At 32.1% G+C, this 13,898-nt stretch overlaps 1 protein-coding gene across 16 annotated transcripts in view; it reads left to right on the forward strand.

Annotated features, from left to right (window-relative positions):
• Positions 1-13,898, forward strand: part of Baz2b (bromodomain adjacent to zinc finger domain 2B) — a 354,073-nt gene that overhangs the window by 302,318 nt on the left and 37,857 nt on the right. For all 16 annotated transcript variants that reach the window (XM_010606796.3, XM_010606795.3, XM_033756373.1 and 13 more), the window contains 5 exons: positions 5,789-5,929; positions 9,045-9,299; positions 10,276-10,490; positions 11,255-11,329; positions 12,432-12,675. In XM_010606796.3, coding sequence (XP_010605098.1) covers positions 5,789-5,929; positions 9,045-9,299; positions 10,276-10,490; positions 11,255-11,329; positions 12,432-12,675 — 930 coding nt within the window. The remainder of the gene's footprint in view (positions 1-5,788; positions 5,930-9,044; positions 9,300-10,275; positions 10,491-11,254; positions 11,330-12,431; positions 12,676-13,898) is intronic.

Consider the following 13,898-nt stretch of genomic DNA (forward strand, 5'->3'; position numbering starts at 1 on the left):
AAAACACTTAATCTGCTGGAAGACAAAATAAATAAACTAGGGCTGGGGATATAGCTCAATGGTGCCGGAACTGGCGGGGAGGGGTAGATAGGTAAAACACTTGAATAGGTATAGACAAAGACTTTATGAACAAAAATCCAGGTGCACAGAAATAATACCAAGAATAACAAATAGAACTATATCAAATTAAAAAGGTTCTACACAGCACAGGAAACCACCAACAGAGTGAAGAGACAACCTACAGAATGGGAAATTTTGCAGCTACTCCTTAGAAAAAGGACTAATAAACTCAAAACTATTAGATGCCTATCAAATTTAAAGAACAAATTAAAAATGGGCATCTGAAATGAATAGATACTTCTCAGATGAACAAATGCAAATGGCTAACAGTACATGGAAAAATGTTCAAATCACTGGTCATTTGAGAAATTCAAATTAAAACAATACTGAAATTTCATCTCACTCCAGAAAGAAGGGTTGTTATCAAGAAATCAACCAATAACAAATTTTGGTGAGGTTGTGGGAAAGAAAAGAACCCTTCTCCATTCCTGGTAGGACTGTAAACTCATAAAGGCACCATGAAGATCAGTGTAGAAATTCCTCAGAAAAGTAAAACTAGAAATTCCATTTGACCCAGGTATTTCCCCTCTAGTATCTTCCCCAAGGAGTTAAAGACATACCACAGTGATGTATGTATATCCATATTTATAGCAGCACAATTCATAATAGCTAAACCTTGGAAACAGTTTATATGTCCATCAACAGATGTATACATACACAGTGGAGTACTACTTGCCATTAAGGATAAACTAGAGTCATTTGTAAGAAAATGGATGTACCTTGAGACCATAATATTAAGTGAAATAAATCAGACACACATACTTACTTGCATGGTTTCTTTTATATGAAAAACTCAATATATAAATGAAATGGAAAATAAAAGACAGATAATAGGGAAAGGGGGGGTATTGTAATCCCGCATGGATAATATATTTAAAAGTGTCCCCTGTAAATCTCTTTTATGTGTTTAATATGTTTTTGTCCTATTGGTCTGGTTGTTAATCTGTATATATGATAATTAACTTTATAAGTAAATAAATGAATCTGATGCTGGAAAAATAAAAAGGGGATTGAGAAAAGGGAATTAAAATATGTTATATAATGTACCGATTCCCTACAATGAATAATCATTATGTACTGTAAACATGTACTGATAAAAATTAAAAGGTTTTAAAAGAATAGCATTTAGACAAAGGAAATCTGGAAGATAGAAAAGATTGAGAGAGTCAGAGAGAAAAAATTTATTACAGCTTTCTTAAGATATCTGGCAAATCATACTATTAGACATTGAATAGGTCCATAAAGAAACAAATCAATTAATTATTCTGCTCTCTGTAGCTCACACTCAAGTAGAAAAGATCAGCTCTAAATAAATAATTGTTTCACAATGTAACAGATGCTATAAGTTAAATGGAAACTCAAAGCTATTAAGACCCAAGCATGGTGATATATGCCTGTAATCCCAGCACTCGGGAGGCTGAGGCAGGAGGATTGCTGTGAGTTCGAGACCAATCTGGGCTACATTGTGAGTTCCAAGTCAATCTCAACTACATAGTGAGCCTATGTCTCAAAAAAACACCAAACAAACAAGCAAAAAAAGTATTAAAATGTCTGAAGTGCTCTTGTGGGAAGATTTTAAAAGAGGATTAATACAGATTTTGTAAAAAGAGGAGCTGAACATTTTAGACACAGAGTATAATGTATACAAATGTACACTTTGACTACACAGGACTTCACAGGACTTCACGGGCTGGGGCAGAGAGAGGACTAAGCAGTTTTAACCTTGTACACACACCTTTCTTGTTTTTGTTTTTGTTTTTGTTTGCATGAATCATCAGCATCCTCACAATCCAAAAAATAATTTAAAAGTGGATACACTGTCTTCTCATTTTGCATTGTGTCTCATTGTTGCTGGAATATGGGAAATACACTGAGAATCATGAAATATAAGACTAAAACTTGTATGGGGCCAGTTTGTAACTGGCTTTCTATACCAAAGATTTATAATCCAAAGATTATTTGCTGGTTGAGAGGGGGTACTAGAAACTCCAGTTTTAGTTGTCTTATCCCAGAAACACATAATTTGTATGAATCCTATACAATTCACACTAAGTTGATTCTCCATATTTCCATTAAAGGGTAGATGAGAATGGATATTTGTCTTAAACTAATAAAGGTTCCACAATTTTTGAGATTTCCTGGAACTTTTCATTTTATACTAAATACTGATACAAATTTATATTCCATATTATAACCATGCTTTTATAATTGGAAAGTTACATATCAATAGGTAAAATTTATACTCCAAGAATATTATCTACATTTATCTCATGGCATTCCATGCACTGTAGCTCATTGCCAATATATCTGTTAACTGTGTGTGTACCTCTAGCATTGCTGTCAGTGGGAAGTTGACATAGTGAAAACAGGATCAGTGTCCCATGGATTCTTTTCCTTTTTTTTTGAGAAGTGCTACTTTCAAGTTTTAATGAATAATAGTCTCAATTATTATATTGATAATTGCATTTATGAAGATCATTAAGTCTGGGGCCTATGCACACTTACTGATGGTATCTGGGCAGACCTCTGGCTGGGGCCTGCACAGCTGTTGAAACAGCAACTGGGGTCTTATCTACTAAAAAGCTTCTACACAGCAAGAGAAACCCCCAACAGAGTGAAGAGACAACCCACAATATGGGAAAAAAAGTTTACCAGCTTTTCCTCAGAAAAGGTCTACTATCTAGAATATGTAAACAACTTAAAAAAAATAAAACTCTTCCAAATTTAAAGACCCAATCCAAAAGTAGGCATCTGAAATGAACAGACATTTCTCAGACAAAGAAGTAGAAATAGCAAATAAACATGGAAAAATGTTCAGTATCACTGGTCATTCAAGAGATGCAAATGAAAATAATACCTCACCTCAGAAAGAATGGCTGCTACCAAGAAATCAACCAATAACAAATGCTGGCAGAGTTGTGGGGAGAAAGGAACCCTTCTTTTTTGTTGGTGGGAGTGCAGACTGGTGCAACCACTGTGGAAATCAGTATGGAGATACCTTTACAAAATAGGATTACAGGTCCCATTTGACCCTGCTGGGTATCTTCCCAAAAGAAGTAAAAGAATCATACCACAGTAGTATTTATAGTAGCATAGTTTGTAATAGCTAAAACTTGGAAGTAGCCCAATTGCCCATCAACTGAAGACTGGATAAAGAAGATGTGGGTTTTTAAAAAAATAAAATGGAGTACTACGCAGCCACAAAGAATGAGAAACTAGAGACATTTATAGCTAAATGCACATTGAGAACCATACTCAAGTGAAATAAATAGGACACACGTTTAAATACCAAGTAGTTTCTCTAGTATGAGGAATTGAACGTGTAAATAGAATCAAAATGTATAGTAGATAATTTGAAATAGGAAAAGTCCAAAGGGGAAAGGAAAGGGGAAGGAGGAGAGGAAAGGAATAAATATGAGAAAAGGAAAAAATGGAAACAAAGTCATTGTAACTAGGGAAGGGGTGGAGGGGTTGAAAGGAGGGCAAGGAATTGGGGGGAAAAAGAACCAAGATATATCATGTAAAGGTGCAGATTTCCAATGATGAATATCATCGTATTATATACCAAACATGTACCAGTAAACTTAATAAATAAATAAGTAAAAGTCTGGGTTCTATATGGTAGGAAATGTATAATAGCTACTATGAAATCTCAGGTATTTAATAGCTTTTTTCTTTGCTGATCCTAATTAATTATTCTGATAAAAAATCAGAAATTTCAATCTTCCTTTCTTTGTTTTTTTTTTTTTTTTTTTTTGGTTTTTTGAGACAGGGTCTCACTATATAGTTGAGACTGACCTGGAACTCACTATGTAGCCCAGGCTGGTCTCGAACTCACAGTGATCCTCCTGCCTCAGCCTCCTGAGTGCTGGGATTACAGGCATGCACCACCATGCCCAGCTCTTCAATCTTCCTTTCTTTGCAAACATTCTTAGAGTAAAATTTCATTGTTTAAGAATTGAAAATCCAATTCTAGGTGAAAAGAAATCTAAGTTCTGCCGGTGACTCATTGCTGCCCTTTTGTAAGATTTAGTAATAACTGCATTTCAGGCTTTTGCCTCATTATTTTATTTGAAAAACTTTAGTGCATTGTGGACTGTTATATGTAAATTATATGTATTCTATATCATTAGACCCTCAGTTTTTGGTTTAGACCCTCTGCTTTTTAGCTTATAATTGTTTTAAAAATCAGCTGTAGAATTTTTATTGTCAAAAATCTCCTAACATGGTTGTAGCTTGGCACTGCACCTGCTTGACAAGCACAAGGTCCTAAGTTTGATTCCCAATACAAAATATATATATATATATGTATATATAGCCTTAAGACTACTAACAATATTTTAACCATAAAATGCGTTGTCAGCTCTCACACTTCTCCATTCTTCTCTATCTCTCACTTGATTATTCCCTCTTGCAACAGTGAGATTGTTCAACTACCACTGGTTATCAAATTGGAGATGCTGTAGTTTTGGCTACAAATAACTAATCAAATACAAGAAGCTGTAAGTTTTATGTTAAACGTATAGTTAAAGGGTATGAGAATTAATAGGAATGCTAATAGAAAGAAGGTGGTAGTGTTTAATTAGGATTTTGATATGCAAGATATGGAGTAATGAACTTCTAATCAGAGTGAACCGATACAGAAGGAAGGAAACAAGTGGGTAAGGAAACAAGTGCTCTGTAATAGCAAATAATTTGACTAAATCTACATAGAAAATAGAAGTGTGAGATAAGACTGGAAAAGAAGAGTCTGGAATTTAACGACTTGTGCTTTATTTTAGTAGAAAATAAATTTTTTAATCAAGGAAGAGATATGATCAGCCTTATAATAAACATAATCAGCAAGGGGTTGGGAAGTAATAAGGTAGAATTGCCTGATGATTCTACTATTATGGCTTTATAAATAAGTGAGAATCATATTTGATATATGACAATAAAGTAATGATACTGGTATTATACTGGAAATTTTCCTAATTTCTTCTGACAGACTATTGTTCCCTACAAGGAGAAAAGACAATTATTTATATACTTTTGGCTTATTGAAACATTTTTTGAATGCTTTTGGAACTACCTTAAGAAGTGCCATTTTATGTTTTCTTAAGTCTTGTTTATAGTGGTAAATCATATTTTTATTTTATCATAGGTGCTATCTTAAGACTAGCTTGTTCACTTTGAGAGAACTGCTCTTGCAATTTCACACTTTTTTTTGCAAATTAACATTGTTCCACTTTCCTACTAAATTTTTCTTTGTTTCCTATAACCACATGTAAATTTGTACTGATTCTAATTTTTATTTTATAAATAAAGAGTTGACTATGTGTGTTTTGCATTCTTGTTTTTTAAATATATATTGTGTTTTCACAACCTGGCAGAGCATTGAACAAATTTGAATAATAGAATAGTGTGTACTGGATCTAATATTGATATTAAATATTTAGTCATAAGATCTTTTAGATTTATTTTTATTGTATGTAACTTTATATACTGCCAGCTATAAGATTATTTTGAAATTCATAGGATAAAAATACAAACAAAATAAGCTATTTTTATGCTATTCTAAATTTATTCCTAAACCTCTTCATGGAAATAATACTTTTGATCATTTTTGAAATTTTACCTAGAGTTTTTTCAGACATTTATAATGATTAAGGAGAATTTTATTTTTAAGGAAAAAGAACGTTTGAAGCAAGAAAAACGTGATGAAAAAAGATTAAATAAAGAACGTAAACTAGAGCAACGAAGATTAGAATTAGAAATGGCAAAGGAGCTAAAGAAGCCTAATGAAGACATGTGCTTAGCAGACCAAAAGGTAATTTATATATCATGTAAGCCATTTCACTAATGGTTTAATTTTTTTTTTTTTCACCTAATTCCTTTGACAGAGCTGCCATTCTGAAAGCTCTTACTTTTTTTAATCTAAAACTGTGGATTCACTTCTGGGAGGCCGCCAGTAAACCTCTCTGAAGTTCCTGTACTGACAGTGGCAGTTTTCAGTATATAATTGGAGTACTACAAACCTTTTTAATGTTAGTAGAAGCATTAGAAATCTACTAAGATGAGTCATAGAAGTAAATAATATATCCATATTTCTTTTGGTCCTTCTCAGGTATTCAGGCATAGAAAGATCTAACTCTACCCTTACTCCATAAATCTTTAAATAAATTAGGATACATAATTTATAACCTCCTTCAGTGCTTCAGTAATGGTAGCTAACTCTTTTTTTCTTTTTATTGAGTTTATTGGTACAATCTAGGTATACAGTACAGTTACATTCATTATTGGGATCCTGTACCTTTACATGATGGGCCTTGATTCTCATTTTTACCCCTTGTCCCTGCCCTCCTTTACCCCCTCCTCCCCTCCACATTTACAAACACTTTATTTCCATTTTTTCCTCTCCCTTATTACCTTTCCCCCACCCTTCCCACTTTCCCTACACCTTTAGCCCTTTACTTCCTAATTCAAATTATTAATTATCTCATTAGGATCTTGTATACTATTATAGTTTTTCACACCAGAGAAACTATTTGGTATTCCAGTTAAAGAAATCTCTGTTCTTTTTATATAACTATAAATATATATGTATATATATATACACACACACACACACACACACACACATATAATTTGAATTTTTGAAAACTTTAACTGTGCTGTCAACTTTAGAAAAAGTTATCCCAATTTACTGTGTTGAGTTGGCATTGTACAGAAATTGACAGCCATATTGGTCTAGAAATGTTAATTTTTTTTCCATTTGTACAGGGGTAACACACTGTATTAAATATGTAAGGTCATATCTACATGGGTTTGATTACAGAAAGTAATAAAGTATTCTCTAAATAATGAAAAAAAAGAATAAGATAAGACTACAAGAGCAAGAAGCAATTTAAATATGTTCAGGGACCATTTTCATCTTCAGAATTAAGGATTATTTTAATCTTACATCATTGCCTTTTCTCTTTTACTTTTCTTTTTAGTTTTATTATAGGATTCCCTATTTTTAATGTTCATACAGAGATTTCTTTAAATGGTAGCTAACTTTTAAAGAGTGTATTTATATTCCAGGTACTAAGCTAAGTGTCTATATGAACTCTTAATTATATGATTTCATCTAATCCTCAACATAATCCTGTGGAGCTAGTATTTATCTCCATTTACAGATGAGAAAATCGAGACACAAAAGAGGTTAAGGAGCTTGTGCATGATTAAATAGCTAATAATTAACAATTTGTATTCAAGCTGTAGTTTGTTAAACTTCAGAGTGCATGCTGTTTATGAACCTTTATTCCAAAAAATCATGTGAAACCACAGAATTTGATGCATTATTCTTTTCTATAGTACTTTACAGATGCATAATATTGCTATAATAAATGAAAATAGAAATTTAGAAGGATCAAAATAATTTTGACAACTGGCATATGATATACTTTTGAATAGAAATTAATTTTGTTTTGTCACAAGTTAATAAGATGATACTTTTTCACAATTATATCAATAATGCATATCACTCACCACTGCACTATATAATGTAAATGTATTTGGTCAGTAGCATCTGTATTTATTTATGTGCCATATTCATGTTATACAAATGGTTATTGTCTCCCTAATTTATATAAGTTCCTTTTTAATGTGCTTGAAGTAAACTTTTAGTACCCCAGAAGGGATTAAATTATGTTAACAATCTATTTATTTACTTAGCATAAATGCTTTTAAGTAAAAATAAATATTTACTATTTTTATTTGTACAGATGTTTAAATTTTCCTAAGCAGAGTATTGGTATACTGTTATAAAGTATTTAACACATTCATAAAATTGTAGTGAATAAGTTTTTAAAATCCTAAGTGAGATTTATTTTTTTGCATCTTTTATTTTCACTTTATATGTACTATCTCAAATTTATAAGTCCATTTTAGGCCATACCTTTATTATCTTTGTTATATAAATTTTTAGAATTGTATTGAAATGTGTATAGGATATGGTTCACAAAAAATGGAAGGCTCAGAATTAACTGGTATTCAAATGCATCACAAAACATTTGTATGGTATAAACTATTATCCCTATTTGTATGTTTCTATGCAATATTAATAGAAAAGTCTTTGGGTAGTTACTTCAAGTACAAGATGGAGTAACATTTTTAAACAAAGACCAATTCAGATAAACAGAAATATTTATGTCACTCCTTTTTCCAATTAAAATTTAAAGTACTTTCTTTGAATCTTATTCATGGGCAAATATGTTTTTAATTTAGATTACCTATTTACTGAATTTTTTAAACATCATTGATAATAAGTACTATAATTTAGTCATTAAAATGTTAATTTGAAGCATATTTGAGATGTAGCAACAGGACAGCTTTCTAATTTTAATACTGAACTCATAGTACTGCTTCACTAAATACACAGCAAGCTAAAACCTTGCATTATAACTGGATTCATGTACATAATCATGAGTTCTGGTCATATTGACCTAATAACTTATCTGCATTCATTAGCTGTAGTGAGTACCTCTCTCTCCAATCATAAAGCCCCTCATGCTGCTAGTTTCTGAGCTGTCAAAAAAGTGTGGATTTTAAACATCTGTACCATTAACTTCTAATCAATGCATGTGCTGAGTATGTCCATAGAATGTTTACATCTTATATTAAATTTTTGCCTAATAATTTAACTTATGTTTTATCAATGTATAAGTTAGTTAAAATTCATATTTAATTTCAATTTGAGTTCAACCAGAATTTACTGATAGGTACTTGTTTTTAAGACCCTACGTATCATGTAGGTTAGAGAAATGCCCCTGGAAACATACATCTAGTATACAAAAGAAAGAAAGATAGCACATTATTTCATTTCCAAATGTAGAAACTTTAAAAATTTTTAAATTATTTTAAATTTTATTTTTATATTTCTTTTTTATTATGGTTTTCAGCCTTTGCCAGCGTTGCCTCGTATTCCAGGACTTGTTCTCTCTGGAAGTACATTTTCAGACTGCCTCATGGTGGTGCAATTCTTACAAAACTTTGGTAAAGTTTTGGGCTTTGATGTGAATGTTGATGTTCCAAACCTGAGTGTTCTTCAAGAAGGATTGCTAAATATAGGGGACAGCATGGGTGAAGTACAAGACTTGCTTGTGAGGCTCCTCTCAGCTGCAGTATGTGATCCAGGTCTAATTACAGGATACAAGGTAAAATTACAATAATAATAATAATAAATTGTTTTAAATACATACTATCGGTGCATTTATAGCTAACTTTAACATATTAGCAGATTGTGTAGACTGATCCAGTATTTCTATATAATGTCTCAAAGTTAAAAGTAGATTTGTATTAGTTTGATGCAAACAGAAGAACCTGGTTATAAAGTTTAAGGGATTACTCTTTTTTCTCTAGCTGTAGGCAGAAACCAAGTTGATTTAAGGAAATTACCTAAGTGATGTATTCATCAAAAAGAGAATTCATAATTCATAAAGCAAGTAGAACTTATTGGTGTGCCTTCTGAAATTATACTTTGTCTCACTCGTTAACTATGGATAACAGCCTAACCAAGGGATCTACATACCATCATCTTAAGATTCTGTTTTGCTCAGAAGATATTCAATAAGTTCAAATTTATCTAAAGCCCAATTAGAATATACATTCCAGTAATTTTGCTCCAAATAATATTGTAGAGAATAAAGCTTTCAACTCCAGATAATATTGAAGGTAGTGAAGCTTCCAGATGCACTGTATTTCCTCTATATCCCTGTTCAGTATAGAAAACAATAAAATCCACCATACCACAAAGGTAGAAAACAATAGTAATGTTTTTGAACTGCTCTCTCTTTCTGCTATTACTAATTAAGTGTCTGGATACTGTAAAGCCTGGGAAAAGCTTGATACAATTTATGTAATCAAAAAAACCTTACTAGATGGTTTAAAATTCCTGTTTCCCACAAGTATATATGTCGTTGCCTATTTAAAGTAAGATTTGAGGAAGGAACACAATATAAGCACTTGAGTGTTTGGCTATAATCTGTTGCCTATTTTTATCTCCACTTTATAATTGTGAATAAAACCTTTATCAGTAGTGTCTAGAATATATAAACTAGTATTTTTAATCTTATTGTTCTTATGTTATGAATGGTTATGACAAATACTTATAAAAATTCCAAACTTTCATAGGCCAAAACAGCTCTTGGAGAACATTTACTAAATGTTGGTGTGAATCGTGACAATGTGTCAGAGATTTTGCAAATTTTTATGGAAGTCCACTGTGGACAAACTGAGCTTACTGAAAGCTTGAAGACCAAAGCTTTTCAGGCTCACACTCCAGCACAAAAAGCCTCAATCCTGGCTTTCCTGATCAATGAACTGGCATGTAGCAAGAGCGTGGTGAGGTAAGCATATGCTTGGGTTTTCTGGTAAGATTCTTTTCTATTTTAAATTTGATTACTTACAAAGGAATATAAATTGCTTATAGAAAATTTAGAAGTTAGGGCTGGGGATTTAGCTCAGTGGTTCCACTTCCTGCCCCGAAGCACAAGGACCCGAGTTCTATCCCCAGTACCAAAAAAGAGAAAATTTAGAAGTTATATAGACTAGCACCAATCACTTCTTGACTAAGATCAAGTGTACAGAAAGACTAGCACCAAGAAGAAAATTTAAATTACACAACCATAATCATTCAAAAGTGGCCACTAGAATTATATATATATATCCTGTAGCCATTGTCACCTATTTCATGTAGTAATTTTTATGTACTAGAACTTTATTTTATATTTTTTCTGCTTTAATGCCAAAATCTAATATCACTGAAAATCTAGAATTTTTTTTCCCCTAACATCTTTTAGAACACATAACGGATTTCCTTATTAACCATTCATGGAATTATCCAGACACTTAGCTATAAATATTTTTTAAATATGTATAGTAGACTTTTACATATATTTAAATTATATATATAATTTTAAGTATATATATATATTATGATGTTACATTAATATAATTTTTCATTTCTTTTTGCTACTCTGGCAAAATCCGCAAAAATGCCCTACTTAATCATATCATTTCACTTAAGAAAAATGTATTAATTTGCATAGTAAGTTAATATATTGTATAAATGGAGTAATGTATGTCTTTAAATAAATTTTTGTATTGGCAGTGAAATTGACAAGAACATCGATTATATGTCAAACTTGAGGAGAGATAAATGGGTAGTAGAAGGTAAACTCCGCAAGTAAGTTCTGTTTTATTAAAATGTACTGTTTTTGTTTTGTACAAGTTCCTAGTTATATACAAGAATTGCAAAGACAGAATTTGTACTTTTTCAAAAGAATGGTATTGTTTAATTTGTATGAAATATGAAATTAATAAAACTCAAGCCGGAATTTGCAGTGGGCAAAAAATACATAATTCATTGAGCTTATAAACTGAAAACTTACAAGAAATTCAGTTTTTCTCTTTTTTCTTTGGGAAAAAAACAATCACATTTCTAAGATTTTTTTTTTTTGCTATCATGTTGCTTTTATCATTATTAGGACTTGCTCAGAACTACTACTTTTTTTTGTCTCAGTACTGAGGATTTAACCAAGGGCCTTTCTGCTGAGTTATATCCCCAACCCTTTTTGGTTTATGTTTTGAGACAGAGTAATTGCTATGTCTCTGAGTTATCCAGGCTGGCTCAAACTTGAGATCCTCCTGCCTCAGACTCCCAGAGTGCTGAGGTTACAGGCATGCACCACCATACCCAGCCCACCTTTTTTCTTACTTTCTAATTAAAATTGGCTTTTATAGTTTAAAATTTACTCAACATTAAAATTGCCAGGAAATATGGAAAAATTGCTAAACTTGTATTTTAATAAAATAGTTTATTCCCATAATTTGAATTGAAAATTAGTCACATAGTAAAATTATCACAAATTACAATTTGGGGCTTTTTTAATTTTGTTTTTTGTTGTTTTTTGTTTGTTTGTTTGTTTTGTTTTGGTACCAGGTATTAAACTCCAGACCTTGCGCTTGCAAGGCAGGTGGCAGCACCACTGAGCTAAATCCCCAGGAATTGTATTTTGGCCATTGTTAGAACTAACCTTTTCAGATTTTAGAGTTGATTTTTAAAACATTGTTTTAATTGCCAAAAGATGAGATAATTTGGAAGTTAGTATAAAATTAAATTTATATATTTCTTAAATTTCTTCAATTCTAATTTGTATTGCCATTGATACATCGCTTCCCAGGAGAGGAGTATCATAAGTATTTTTGCTTAAAACTCATCTTATGTTCTTTAAAAATATAAAAAGTAACTTTGTAATCCACAATATCAATTTTTATAATATTTAAAGGCTCAGAATCATTCATGCTAAGAAAACAGGTAAAAGAGATTCTTCAGGGGGCCTTGATCTTGGAGAGGAGCAACATCCGTTGGGCACCCCTACTCCAGGCCGCAAGCGAAGAAGGAAGGGAGGAGACAGTGACTATGATGATGATGATGATGATGATAGTGATGACCAAGCTGATGAAGATGAGGAGGAGGAGGATGATAAAGAGGACAAAAAAGGAAAGAAAACTGATATCTGTGAAGATGAGGTAATCAAGTTTATGCTGATTTTTCAGGACTAGAACTGTGTTGCATATTGAAAAATAATACAGAATTTGAACTCAAATTATTTTAACTTGAAATTACTTGTAGTTTTATGTTTGTTTTATTTTTGCCGTAGTGAGAATTGAATCAGTACTCTCAACTTCTGAATCAGAATCTCTACTTCTGAGCTACATCTCCAGTCCTTTTATTTTTTATTTTGGGACAGTATCTCCCAAAGTTTCCCAGGCTGATCATAAGCTTGTAAACTTCCTGCCTCAGCCTGGGATTATAGGCTTGTTTCAGTGCACCTGACCTTGAATTCAGTTTTGACATTTACTTACCTTAGTTTCTTCATCTGAAAAATGAATACAGTATTACCATGTTTATCTTGTGAAGTTTTTCCTGCTGGTTTGGTAAATGATGACTATCATGTCTATACATAGAAAACAAACTGAATAAAAGAAATAGGTTCTTCTCTGTATATGTGTGCAGTCGTGCATTTCATAATGACATTTCAGTCAATGACTAATCACATGACTGATCCTGTAAGATTATATTGCATAGTCATCTTATTTTATGTAAGGATTTTCAGTGATGTCCAAATGACAAAATCTCTTGATGGTACATTTTTCAAGAGTGTATCCTCATTATTAAGTGATATATTATTGTGATTACTTGAGAATTTTCTAAAGAACTATGCAGTTTCTTAGTTTAAGTATTCTCTTTCATTCCATTAACATGTTACATTTGTAAAGTATTTCATGCTATTGAAAGTATCATTGGGGAGCCAGGGATTTAGCTCAGCGGTTTGGTGGCCTGCCTCACAAGCGCAAGGACCCGAATTTGATCCCCGGTACCACCAAAAAAAAAAAAAAAGTATCATTGGAAGGCAAGTATTGTGATACAAGCCTGTAATCACTACTACTGAAGAAGCTGAAGCAGGAAAATTGAAAGTTCAGGGCCATCCTGGACAATTTGCCAAGTCCCTATCTCACAATAACAGTTTTTAAAGGGGTAGGAATGCTAGCTCAGTGGTAGATCAGTTGTCTACAATGCACAAGGCCTTGGGTTCTTTCACCAGTACTGGGGGGCGGGGATGCATCTTCAGATTTAGTGAAAATGATATATTTCTCAAACACCTGTTATTCTCCTAGTTCCAAGTAATTTTCATCCAAATGAATAAGGCACTGAAAATCTTCTGTATGTGAACAATTTGCAAAAAAGAAAA

The sequence above is a fragment of the Fukomys damarensis genome, unplaced genomic scaffold (genome assembly GCF_012274545.1).
Source record: "Fukomys damarensis isolate Sample0158 unplaced genomic scaffold, DMR_v1.0_HiC HiC_scaffold_26, whole genome shotgun sequence".
In the NCBI taxonomy this organism is placed as follows: Eukaryota; Metazoa; Chordata; class Mammalia; order Rodentia; family Bathyergidae; genus Fukomys; species Fukomys damarensis.